General features: G+C 67.4%; 1 protein-coding gene across 1 annotated transcript; it reads right to left on the bottom strand.

Moving 5' to 3' along the window:
• Positions 1-971: 971 nt before the first annotated feature.
• EIF2B5 (eukaryotic translation initiation factor 2B subunit epsilon) lies at positions 972-11,618 on the bottom strand. Its single transcript, XM_051999809.1, has 16 exons — positions 11,188-11,618; positions 9,308-9,432; positions 7,732-7,917; positions 7,468-7,645; positions 7,287-7,367; positions 7,139-7,216; positions 6,647-6,959; positions 6,079-6,224; positions 5,851-5,989; positions 5,657-5,767; positions 5,391-5,498; positions 3,773-3,863; positions 3,154-3,277; positions 2,763-2,888; positions 1,850-1,960; positions 972-1,744 (listed from the first exon to the last, which is right to left on the bottom strand). The coding sequence occupies exons 1-16, from the start codon at positions 11,365-11,367 to the stop codon at positions 1,679-1,681; spliced, it is 2,163 nt and encodes a 720-aa protein (XP_051855769.1). The 5' UTR covers positions 11,368-11,618; the 3' UTR covers positions 972-1,678.
• Between the last annotated feature and the right edge of the window lie 452 nt (positions 11,619-12,070).

Here is a 12,070-nt window from a genome sequence, read left to right as displayed (position 1 = left end):
GAAAGCGAGGGGGGTGGTCCCCGGGGCTCCCCGCTCCTTTGTGAGCCGCAGGGAGGCCGCCGGGCCGCGGGGGCTTCGGGGAGGCCGGAGGCTGGAAGAGCCCGGGGGAGGGGTTAGAGCCCGAGCGGCGCCCCGCCCCCGTCGGATTGCCCACTGGGTTTAGATGGGCGCTTGGATGAGTCCCAGCTAAGGGGGCGGCCCTGCCTCTATCTCCGGTCGGGATCCGACCCCCTTTCCAGGTGGCTCCGGGGCAGAGGCTGCAGCCCAGCTCTCATGGCCCAGAATCCCCTTCCCGAATCTGCTCCGGAACCAAGGGTGAACATCAGTCCCAGGGAGCGACTGGCCCGCTCAGCTTCCAAAGCCAAAACCCGGGGCTTGGGCCCTCCTCCCATCACACAGCTGGGGACCCCTCAGGGGCAGGTGGGAGCCGTTGGCTGAGAACCCCAACGTGAGCCCTTTAGACGAGGGGCCCTCTGGCTAAGGGAGGTCTGTCGGATCCCCATCTTATAGAAGCTCGATGCTCCATAACAATGGCCTTTGATGACCGGCAGCACGCCAAGTCTCCCCTGGGAAGGAATCGGGCCACAGTCACTTCTCCATCTCCTTCAGCCCTGGGGTCTACCTCGTAGCCCCCACTTCTGCAATAGGCAGCCTTGGCCAAGCTGTTCTCCCCCAGTCGCGTTCCTCAGAACTGCCCACACGCCCATTAGAAAGCTTCCATGAGTCTAGGGCTCCTTGGCCTTTTGGGGCTGGTCATGGGCTCCTTGGGGTGGGCACCCTCCTCCCCCACCCTTGGCTTCCTCAGCTGGAAGCCCCGCCTCTTTCTGAGAGCCTTTACCCCCCATCAGTCCCCTTCCTGGCCATTTAGTGGCTGCCCTATAGGCTGGCCAGCCATTTGTATCCCTGCCCCACCGGCCTCATTTTCCCTTTGTGCTCCCCACGGGGGCTGCCGGAAGCAGAAGGGCTGCGAATGGATGGAACAGCCGAGATTTATTTGTTTCTGGTCGTGAGAAGCAGGAGGGGCCGCTCCTCAGAATCCCTGCTTTCCTAGGCCCCCACAGCTGGCAGCTGCCAAAGCCCAATCACCCACCACCCTCCCGACCGAACTGAGGCGGCGGCCCAGGAGGCTATCCCACCAGCCGGACAGACGCCTGGCACAGGGACGCCTGGGAAGATGCCCAAGTTTCACTTCCTCTGTCTGGCCCCGCCCAGGGTTCAAGCCCCCCAGCCCAGAGGCTTCTCCCCAGGCCCAGAACCTGCCCCAGCCCCAGCTCCACCTGGCAGTTCTGCTCCTCGAGGGGGCTGCCTCCACAGCCCACACACCCAAGAGCCAGTTAAGGCACAGGAGGGCATAAAACACACTTTTTTCAAATTGTCAAGACAAGCAGCCGAGGCGCCGGCCGCACGGCCGCCCCCGAGAGGTCAGGAGGGCAGAGGGAGCCGCGTCCTCAGAAAAGCGTCGTGCTAGAGATGAGGTCTCAGCGACCCAAGGCCCAGGCGGGCTGCTCCGTCCCTGGGCGGGTCTTTCTTGCTTGCAGGTGGTCCCCTCTTCTCCGTGGCTCCGTTGCCGAGGGGGCCCCGGGGCTTCTGCCTGGGAGGAAGGGTCCCCGAGTCCCAGGGCCAGGCTGGCTGCTCGTGCCTGGGCTTCCTCACCCCCACGGGGCAGCCCCGGCGGGCCTCAGTCCTGCTCGTCTCCCGACGACTCCTCTTCGGCCTCCTTGAGCCACCGGATGAAATTCTGTAGCTGTGGAGGCAGAGCACGGGCTCGGAGAAGCGGCACAAACCGGCTCTGGCCCCATCCCCCCGACTCCCTCCCAGCCTCGGCCGGGCTCCCCGGGGCCAAACTCACCCGCTGGTTCTTGCGCAGCTGTTTGGCCCTGTCGGGCACATCCCTCTGATTGAACCACTGCAGAATGGTCTCCTCGGCCAGGATGTCCAGCTCGTAGAACGTCATCAGCACCTGGGAAGGCCGGGGAGGCAAGCTCAGCGGCCACAGCCTGGCTCCGGCTGCCCAGGGCTCGAGGCTCACACGAGGGCTGTGCGGCCTTTGGAGCTCCTGCCCCGTCCCCTGGCCGCCTTTCTCCGCAGCCCTCCCTCTGGGGACCTCCCAGCCACTCGTCTCTTCCAGTCCCGGCTCCCGGCTCCTCTTGAAGCCAGAGGCTCCTGAAGCCCGCCCGCCCGCCTACTCTCAGTGTGTCCCGGGCGCTCTGTACGTGGGCAGGGGTCTCCCTCAGAGGCAGCCTCGGGCGGTGGCCGCTGTCCTTGGGCCCTTCTGGGGGCCCTCCCGGCCTTGCCCCCACTGCCCTAAGCAGCAGCTGCGGGAAGCCTCCTGCAGCTCCTGGGGCCGCCCCAAGCACCTAACGATGTCCCCACAGCAGAGACGGGTGTGTGTGTGACGGACACGAGTACATGTACGACACGTGTGACACGGGAACGGGCATGTGCTGTGTGTGTGACAGGTACAGGACACAAGTAAGCACACGTGGCAGGGGGGTGTCTGTGAGACACGCATGTGTGTGACTGGCAGAAGGATTATGGGAGACAGCAGGCTGCGTGTCAGAGCCTCGTGTATGAGACGGGCGGGGGGCGACAAGCGCGGGTAAACATGCGCCAGGTAGGACAGCTGCGCACCTGGGGTAGGCGGGGGAGGGCTGAGACAGGCAGGCCGAGATGGGTCTCTCTGCCTACGGAGGCCGCCCTTCCCCCCCACCCCCGCCCCCGCGTCAGCCCTGCCCTGCCAAGGTCTGGGGGCGCCAAAGCACCTTGGCTAGGGAGGTGACCAGGCTTTCGTGTTCCAGGAAGAAGTCCTCAATGGCCGTCAGGGTCTGCAGATGGTCCGCCGTGCGCTTGACGTAGTTCTTGAACACGGGGCTCCAGGCCCGGAGCAGCTGGGGACGAACAATGTCCTTCATGGGAAGGAGGCTCGGTCCCTTCCAGCCCCCCGCAGGTTCCCCGGGGCCCCTCTGAGCTGTTCCCCTCCTGAGGACTCGGCCCCGTCCCTCCCCACCGGGAGAGGAGAAAGCGCTCGTTCCCTCCCGGCCCCCAAAGCCCGAGCTGGCCGGGGCTTCCTGCCTCCCCCTGCTTGCTCTCGGGGGCTCCTGGGCCAGGCAGAGCAGCGGCGGGAGGCGAGGACGGGAGGGGGGCGCTGCTCACAGGTAGCAGGAGGCCGCAGTAGCTGTTGGGGTCCAGCTGGGAGTTGAGCTGCTCCAGGGGGAACTCGAGGACCACTTGGCTCAGCACCTGCATCACCTCCTTGAGGCTGATGTTATAAGCGTACCTGCAGGGGGGGGGGGGACAGTGGAGGCTACAAGCAGGGCCCGAGGCCGGGCCCCCAGGGCCGGGCTCCTGACTCGGGACTTTTCTGCGCTCCCTGGCTCTCGGCCTCTGCCCGCTCCCCGTCCCTGAGGCTCTGTGGCCCCGAGCTCCTCTCCCGAGGCCCTCACGGCTAATGCTCGGCCAGCCCTGACCCCCTCAGTGATCTCCCGCCCCGGCCTCTGAGCTTCCACTGCCAGGCCTCAGGTCCTTCCTCGAGGCACAGGCTTCCTTTTTGTATCCCGGGGGGTCCTTGCACACAGGAGGAGCTTAATAAAGGCTTGTTACACTAAAGCGCCGCGATGCCTTTCTGGGGCCTGGGCCCCATGACGCCGTCACGGCTTCCGATGGCTCCCGGGGCCGGGGAGGACCCCTCCCCCTGCCAGCTGGCACCGGGAGGGACAGAAGTGGGGCCCCCCTGCCCCTCCTTTCCCGGCCGCGGGCGCTCCGGGCTTCTTACTTCAGGGAGTTGATTTCCAGGACCAGGTTGTCACAGGAGATGTTCTCCTCCTGGCCCCGCTGCAGCGTCCCCACCACTTCATTCTGAAACACTGAAAGACGGACAGGCCTGAGCCACCGCCCGCTCCCCAGGGCGGCCTTCGAGGCCCGTCTCCAGGCTCCCCCACGCCAGGCACAAGCTCTGCCCCCGGCCTACAAGTGCCCCGTCCCGTCCCAAGGGGAGGGGAAGCCGGGGGGCGTCGCAGAGGGCAAGGGGGGCGGCTGGGCCTGGACCGGGCCTCCCTTTGTGGGAGGTGTCACTGAAGGGGAGGAGGCCTCGGGGAAGTTTGGGAAGATGCTGAGGCTTCTGGGAAGGACACAGGACCTTCGAGAGTCTCAAGAAGGGGGGGAGGTGAAGGAAGGACACAGTGAGAGGCGGGGGCCTCCACAAAGAGGGAAGGTTCTGGAGGCGGCCGGATGGAGAACGGGGCTGAGGGCACAGGGAGGCCGGAGGGGGGCGGGCGGGAGCCCTGCTGCCCCGGAGGGGGAGGCTGCCTCCCCAGCACCAGAGGCACTTCCATAAGTGGCCGGGGAGAAGGCCCGGGCCAGACACCGCGGTGGCGGTCAGAGCCCAGCTGAGACCGAGGGAGAAGGAAGGGGGTTCCCTTCTGTGGTTTTCTCGGCTGACCCTCAGCAGCTGACTGATGGGGGAGGGGGGATTCTAGCAGGCCCAGGGCCGCCCGGGACTGCCCCAGACCCAACAACGCCAGAGGCCTCTGAGGATGGAGGGTGGACAGCGGGCACGTTCGGGCTCCCCATCCTGGAGCGGCTGCAATTCCAGGAGCAAGGGAGCTGACGGGGACTGAGAGTGCAGCCGAGCAGGAGACGGGGGGTGGGAGCTCAGGCAATGAGGGTAATGGTAGGGGGCTGCGTGCAGGGGAGGGCCCGCGCAGACACAGCAGCGAGGCGGGGGGCAGCCTCCAGAGAGAAGCCCACGTAAGGGATCAGGCAGTGAGGGGCACCGCCCCGGCCGGGGGGACGGCTCCCGGAGCGGAGGAGGCCCCAGGACTCGGCTTGAATCAAGGAGATCAGAGTGGTCGGAGAGTTCCTGTGGCCGAGGCACAGGAGGGTCCCAAAGACCGCGCTGTGGAAGGGCTTAGGGAGGTAGGCAGGGTCTAGCGGAAGGGCAGGGAGGGCAGCAGCTGCTGCTCATACACGGTCAGGACTGAGCAGACGGGCACAGTGGGGCGGGGGCCTGGGTAGAAGGCAGGGGGTGGCCCACACTGGGACTCAGCTGCCAGCCAGACGTCCTCAGGCCCTGGGGCCTCTCCCTGTGCTCGGACCCCAGGGCAGAGCCACAGGTGGCAGGACCTCGGGCAGCAGGGCCACAAGCTTCAAGGCCTCCATCCCCGGGGGAGCTCACCCCTTTTCACCAGTTACTGCCAGCTGCCCTGCTTTGCCTTCCCAACAACCCCGGGCTGCGCCCATGCCCGTTTCTGCTTCCTTGGGGCTGCTGTGTAAGCTCCTCGAGGGCAGGGACCGCCTCCGCCTGGCTCTGTATCGGATGCCCAGAGCCTGGCACTGCCCAGCTGGCTGACGGCCGGACCGGTCTGTCCCAGCCCCCTCCCCGTGCTCCTCACCCTTAATGTCATCCAGCTGCGGCGAGCCCGCCCGGCTGTCCAGCTCCTGGGAGCCCAGACTCTGCTCGCTGTCGCTGTCACTCCCCTCGTCCATCTTGATCGTGAGTCCTGGAAGGGGAGGGGGCGGCGCAGGGTGAGAGGAGGGAGCAGGCTCGGGGACAGCCGCGTTCCGGTCCCGCCCCGGCTCCTTACTGGGGAGCGGCCGCACCGCCGGGGGTGCTGGGAGGCCCAGGGCACCCGCACATCCCCCAAAGGCGGGACCTCACCCCACAGGCTCTGCCGCAGCTCCTCGTCGTCGTCCTCGTCCCTGGGGCTCGCTCCCTGCGCTCTCCAGAGGTAGCCCTGGCCCTCCGCGCCCACGTCAGACGGGTTGTAACCTGGGAAAGGCCCTGCCCGTCAGCGGGGACGCGGGACCCCCGAAGCCCTGGCCGGGAAGCCGCCGCCCGGGAGCGCCCCCTACCTGTCGACTTCACCCTCTCTTCCCTGTCCGCTCCAGAGTCGTCGCTGAACTGGCCGTCGTCCTCCTCCTCGTCCTCATCGGGGGGATGCAGCGAGATGACCGAGCCTTCGGGCAGCTCCAGGTCTGGGCCCACCACCACCTGGACGGGACAGGCAGGTCAGACCCCGGCCCAGGGCGCACCCGGGGGCAGCGCGGCCCCCCCATCCTCGGCGCGCGGTCGGAGCCCACCTGGGAGGTGAGGACGCAGCGCGGCCTCAGAACGACCCGTTCCTTGACCTCGGAGTGATCGCACAACAGAGACTGGCGAATCTGCGCCCCGCTGGCCACCCGGACGCCTTGCCACAAGTAGGCCCGGTCCAGTAAGACGTTATCACCTGGCTCGGAATCGAAGCCTTCTGGTCACAAGGAGGTCCGGTTCCGCCCCGGCCCTCGCCGCCCTGCTCCATCACCCCCGCCCAGGACTACCGGGCTCTCTCCGACCCCTCGGCTCCCCGCGCTGCCAGAGAAGCGACAAGGACCAGAGGCCCCTCCTCCCCCCAGGTCCCCAGGGTTAGGCAGCCGAGGGCCGCCTCCGAGGCAGGGCCCACCCAGCTGGAGGACAGGAGCACCCGAGGGCCTCTAAGAGCAGAGGGAGAAACTGAGGCTCAGAAGGCCAGGCGCCCCTCGGGGCTTTCCCGTCGGCGACAAGGGCGAGCCGCGGCTCGTGGGCTGGCCGGGGCGGCCGGACTTCTCCCCCGAGGGCCCGGGAGGTGACTGAGCCCCCCAGGCGCGGGGCCCGGGGAAGCCGGGGGCTCACCGACGCGGCAGCCGGGGCCGATGACGCTGTTCCTGATGAAGCAGTTGCTGCCTATGACGGTGCCGGCGCCCAGGAGCACGTTCTCCTCCAGGACGCTGCCGTGGCCCAGGCTGACCTCCGGCCCCCGGTAGATGTTATGTCGCGAGTGAGTGCAGCTCTGGGCGGGGCTGTCCGTGAAGTTCATCTCCGGGGTCAGGGGGTAGACCCAGCGGCGAACCACGTCGGCGCACACGGCCTCATACATGTGCAGGTTGGACACGCGGGCTCCGTACTCCCGCGTCGTGACGTGCATGTGGATGTGGTTTCCCAGCACCTGGGGCCGGGCAGGGGAGCGTCAGCAGGAGCGCCCCCCAGAGGCCCGGGGCCGTCCTGGAGGGAAGCGCCTGGCCCCGTGCTGACCACGCTGGGCTCCCGAGGCGGGGGGAGGAGCCTCCGCCCCCTCCCCCCGCTCCCTCGCTCCCCAAGAGCAGCCACGAACAGTCCTCCCTTTACCTCCTCATTCACCAGCAGGCCCCGCACGAAGTCGTCCCGGGTCTGATAGTCAAAGTTGTCAGTGAAGAGCTCGGCCACCTGTCAGGGAGGAGGGTCAGAAGGCCACGGGCGCAGCCGCCCTCGGGCCCCCCGGGCAGAGTGCGCTCACCTGAGGGGAGCAGATGCTGATGTGGCAGTCCAGCAGGTCGTACCGAATGTCCACTCCTTCCCCACTGCCCTGGAACAAGCTCTGCGGGGGGAAGCGACAGGGAGGGGCCGTGGGGCCGGGCCCTCCAGCCGGGCCGCGCCCCCATCCCGCCCCTCGCCCTCCGGCCGAGACCCCCACGAACCAGCGGAAAAGAGAAGCGCCGGAGGCCGTGAGTCTTCTGGTAGTGGAGGACCCGGTGGGTGGCGCTGTCCATGGCCACCACGACGTTGTCCTCGGGGCAGCGGGTGGGGTGGCTGGGGGAGGACTCCTTGAAGATCATGGTCATCACAGACACGTTCTTCTCCCGTTTCCTCCGCAATCTGCACGAGCCAAGAGCGACAAGGCTGCAGAGGCGCCGGCCCCGGCCCTGCCCGCGGGCCCTTCGCGGCCGGGCGCCCCCTCCCACCTGTGCTCCTCCAGGGCGTGGGTGATGTTGATGTTAGAGACCACGTCCCCGTAGACCAGCAGGAAGTCGGAGCGCACCAGGGCCTTGGCGTCCACGTCCCGGAGCACGTCCCCCAGGGAGCGGTACATCTCCGAGGTCACGACGCGGACCACGTTGGGCGAGGTGGGGAGGCACCACTTGGACTTCCTGGGGAGGAGGGAAGGGGAGACGTGAGGCCTCCCCGTGCTCCTCCTCGTCCCACGGACATTTCCTGACCGATGACTGACTGCAAGGACACGGGGAAGCACACGGGAACTCAGGCCTGCGGGCGGGCGGGCTCCCACCACCGAGAACCGGGGGAAGCCAAAAGGGAGATGGGAAACCCTGAGAAAATCTGAGGTCGGAGAGAGCAGCGAGGGCCGAGCTCTCGTGGGGAGAAAACCCAGGAAAACGAGGGCCTGGAGCTGGGCCGAGAGGAAAAGCAGCATTTCCACAATGTCAGGTGACACGGGACGGAGGCCCCGGCAAACTCTGGAGGGGGGAGGGGACAGACAGAAACCCCGCTGGCAGAACCTGGCTGAGGCAGCAGAAGGAAGTAGCGGCCTTCAAGGCCAGCAGGGGCGGAGGGGGCCTTCACATGGATTATCACTTAGGGGTCTGGAGCAGGGCCGTGAGCTGGGCAGCCGTGACACTGTCCTGGAAGACCAGCCAGGAGGCCGGGGATGGACGGGGGAGAACCCACAGCGTGGCACTGGCCGGGACTTGGGGCAATGAGGCAGAGCTGGCGCTGGTCGAAGGTGGGCACCCGAATGGGGCCAATTGGCAACCAGGTGCCCGCCAGCGTGACACTTTTGCCAGTGCGGCTCGGGCACCCGCTGCAGAGATGGCACAGAGCCGCCAGGGAGGGCAGCGATGGTGGCAGAGCCCGCACGCCGGCTCCAGCTGAACCAGCCTGTCGGGGGAGGAGGAGGAGGAGTGCTTAAGCACTGTGAGCCGAACAGTATGGGGGGAGGGGGAGGCTCCTGTGGCCCCGACGGGCGCCGTGTCTAGGAAGAGCATCCTGGAGAGCATCCGGACGGTGAGGGGGAGACACGAGGGATGGTTCGCCAAGAGCAGCCCCAGAGGAGGCCGGCACGTGGAAGAGGGATCGGAGGCCCTGCCACCTGCCTCCGTGGCCAAGCTTCCGGAGGCTCGAGATCGAAGCCTGATGCGGGAGCTGGAGCCCTTCTCGGTGGCGCGCCCGGCTCCTCCCTCTTGGCGGAGCGTCCCTCACTTCAAAGGCTTCTGCGGGCTCTAATTACCACTGCCGGCTTCCTGGGTGTCACCAGCCTGGTTACGAGCTGGACAGAGCAACGCGCCCAGCCCGCCCGCAGGCCGTGACCCCGAGACCCCAGGAGCACTGGGGGGCCGCAGCAGAGAGCACTAACTCCCACCTCCAGGGTCAGCCACGCGACTGGGGGGACACCAGCACCGTAGGGCTCCCGTCGCGGGGCGCTGTCCTCTCGATGGGAAAGGAACCGCCAGCAGGGGGTCGTGGGCAGCCCCGCAGACCGAGCGGAGGCCCAGAGGCTGCCGGGCGAAGGCGGCCAGGACTTACTGTATGTGCTCTTTGATCTGAGCGGCCTTCCAGCAGCAGAAGACAAAGGTTTCCTGCACCCCGGTGGCAGTCAGAAACTCCAGCGTGTAGTCCATCAGGGCCACGTTGGCCAAGGGCAGGAGGGCCTGGGGGCGGAGCAGAGAAAACCTTGGTTGGGGGCGGGGGGCCGTGAACATCATCCTTCCCCTCCTCAGCTTCCCCCCGACCCCCTACACAGGCCCCGGGGCGGAGGCCAGGAGAGGGGGCGGCCTCAGGCTCTGTTCCGGCTCCTGAGGCAGCAGAGAAGCTTGGACCGCCTGTGCCCGGCCCGAGGCGGGGGGAGGGCACCGTGTGGCGGCAGAGACGGCCTGGGCTCAGGACCTCAGCCCCGTGTTGCTGCCCGGCCTCTGCCTCAGCCCCGGCCCCCCTCCCAAGGCTCTCTGGCACCAGACACTCCCCCCCACTGGCCCCGAGCAGCCCCTCCCGCCACCTTTGGCGACCCATCAGATGGGGCCAACCCAGGGGCAGCGGGCGCCGGGCCTGGGAGGCCGCAAAGGGTTCCCAGCTGTCCGGCAGGACTGAGAGTGACCCCCGGGTCACTTCTCCTGCGGCAGAACGAGCCTTCTCCTTCACCTTAAACGTTTCCCCGTCCGGCTGAGCCGAGAAGCTCGGACAAAACCGAAGTCCGAGCCGCGAGCGTCCGCCCGACTTCCATAAGAGAAACAGGGGCAGAAACCAAGGGTCTGGAGCAACCGAGCGTGGCCCCGGGGGCAGGGCTCCGCTTCCTTCAGGTGCCCCCGGGAGGAGCCGGCGCCCACCACAGCCTTGTGCCTGGGAGCCCAGGCTGAGCAAGGCCCCAGGCAGGTGTGAAAAAGGTCCCACCAAAGCCTGGCCGGGGAAGCCTCTCGCACTGCTCCTCCCCATGGGACTCCTCCCCCTCCTCCTTGGGGGCTCCACACTAGGCAGACGCTGGTGGGACTGGGCCGGACCCTTGGCCTCTACGCCCCCCACTTCTGTCATCTGCAAACCCACTCGCGGCCCCTGCGTCCTGCACTGCAAAAAGCTGAACCGTGAGAGGGAGATTCTGCTTCGTCTGTGCCAGAAGCCCGGCCTCCCAAAGGGGAGGGGGGAGAAGACTGGCCCCAACCCCCCCCCCCCAGTCTCCGAGACTCCCCAAGGCCAGCGGTCCCTCAGGCAAGGAACCCGTCCCTGCGTCTCCGGCTGTCAGCCCCCGCGCCCTCTCCCTGAGGGTCAGACCTCACTACGGGGCCCCTGGGTAAGGCACGGCCGGGAGAAGGCTCCAGGGGAGCGGTCTGGTCACCCCGAGGCCTGGCTGAGCCCCTTCTGCCCCCCAGCATGTGGGTGCGCTCCGGAGGAGCCACCGCGGCGGCTCCATCCCAGGTCCGTCCTCCCTCTCCTGCCCAGGGCTGCTCTCCAACATATGTCAGGGGATTCCGCGCCCCTCGCAGGAGCGCTCCCCCTCCCCCGACTCCGGGGCTGCCAGGGCTAGGCTCGCCCCTCCTCTGCTTTAAGGCTCCCTTCCCCACCTGCCCCCCTTTAGATCCGCAGTGTCCCCCCGCTCCCCGGGTCCCACCGCTCCCGGGTCCCACCGCTCCCGGGTCCCCCCGCTCCCCGGGTCCCCCCGCTCCCCGGTCCCACCGCTCCGGGTCCCCCCGCTCCCCGGTCCCCCCGCTCCCCGGGTCCCCCCGCTCCCCAGGTCCCCCCGCTCCCCGGGTCCCCCCGCTCCCCGGTTCCCACCGCTCTGCCTTCCCCGGATCTCCCCTCACTGTAGGATCTGCGACCCCTCGGTCCCCCCAGCCGCCGCTCCCTGAGTCTCCCCCCACCTCGCCCCGCTCTACGATCCCCGCTCCCGGGTCGCCCTCCTTCCCCACAGCGCTCACCCGGGGCCGGTCCTTGGAGATGGGGAAAAAGCGGCGGTTGAAGCTGTCCGCCACCAGCACGGCCTGCAGGGGCGGCGGCGCCTCCTCCTCGGCTCCCCGGCCGGCCGCCCCGCCGCCTCCCTGTCCGCCGCCGCCGCCGCCGCGCTTGCCTCCCCGGGAGGCTGCCGCCGTAGCCGCCATCTTCGCCAACTGTTGCCGCTTACGCGAGGCCGGCCGCTTCCACCGCGGCCCAGAAGGGACAAAAAGGAGCCGGGAGGACGAGAGCGAAGCGTTACCTCAGGTAGAGCGCGTGTGTTAGTGAGTGTGAACGTGGGCAGGAGGGAGAGAAGGAGCAAGCAGCGAAGCGCATGCGTTCTGTGACCAGGCTGTCAGGCCGGCCGGCCTCTGGGGAAGGGCGGGGCGGGGCTACAGGCAAGTCCCTACTAGGAAAAGCTAAAGAGCACGTGCGCACTCTCGAAGGATGAATTCCAAAGTGTATTCTGGGAATTGTAGTCCTGGGACGTTCACGTGGTCCTTTATTTCTTTAACCAACATGCAAAGAAGACTAGGTGTGGATGGTTCTGGAAGAGAAAGGGAGACATGTGACTTCGCACAACTATCTCACTTTAATGCAATTCACGCCAAACGTGATGTCATCGGTCCCCTTCAAAAACGAATGTCTAACAACAGCAACAGCCAGTCTAGGGTATTATACTACAGGCTCTATGGTGTCCCCTCCAGCGGGGGACCCGTTTCTGTATAATGTTGGTATTGTCCCCATTTTACAGGGGAGGAAACTGAGCCTCGTGGGATCCTAAATTCAGAGCTGAAAGCGACCTTAAAGGCCAGCTTCAAATCCAACCTTCTCATGCGGCACATGGGGACATTGGTCACTGACTTGTCC

This window comes from Antechinus flavipes, chromosome 4 (genome assembly GCF_016432865.1).
Source record: "Antechinus flavipes isolate AdamAnt ecotype Samford, QLD, Australia chromosome 4, AdamAnt_v2, whole genome shotgun sequence".
NCBI classification, from domain to species: Eukaryota; Metazoa; Chordata; class Mammalia; order Dasyuromorphia; family Dasyuridae; genus Antechinus; species Antechinus flavipes.
Note: the sequence above shows the minus strand (reverse complement) of the source record. Positions and strands in the feature narration are given on the sequence as shown.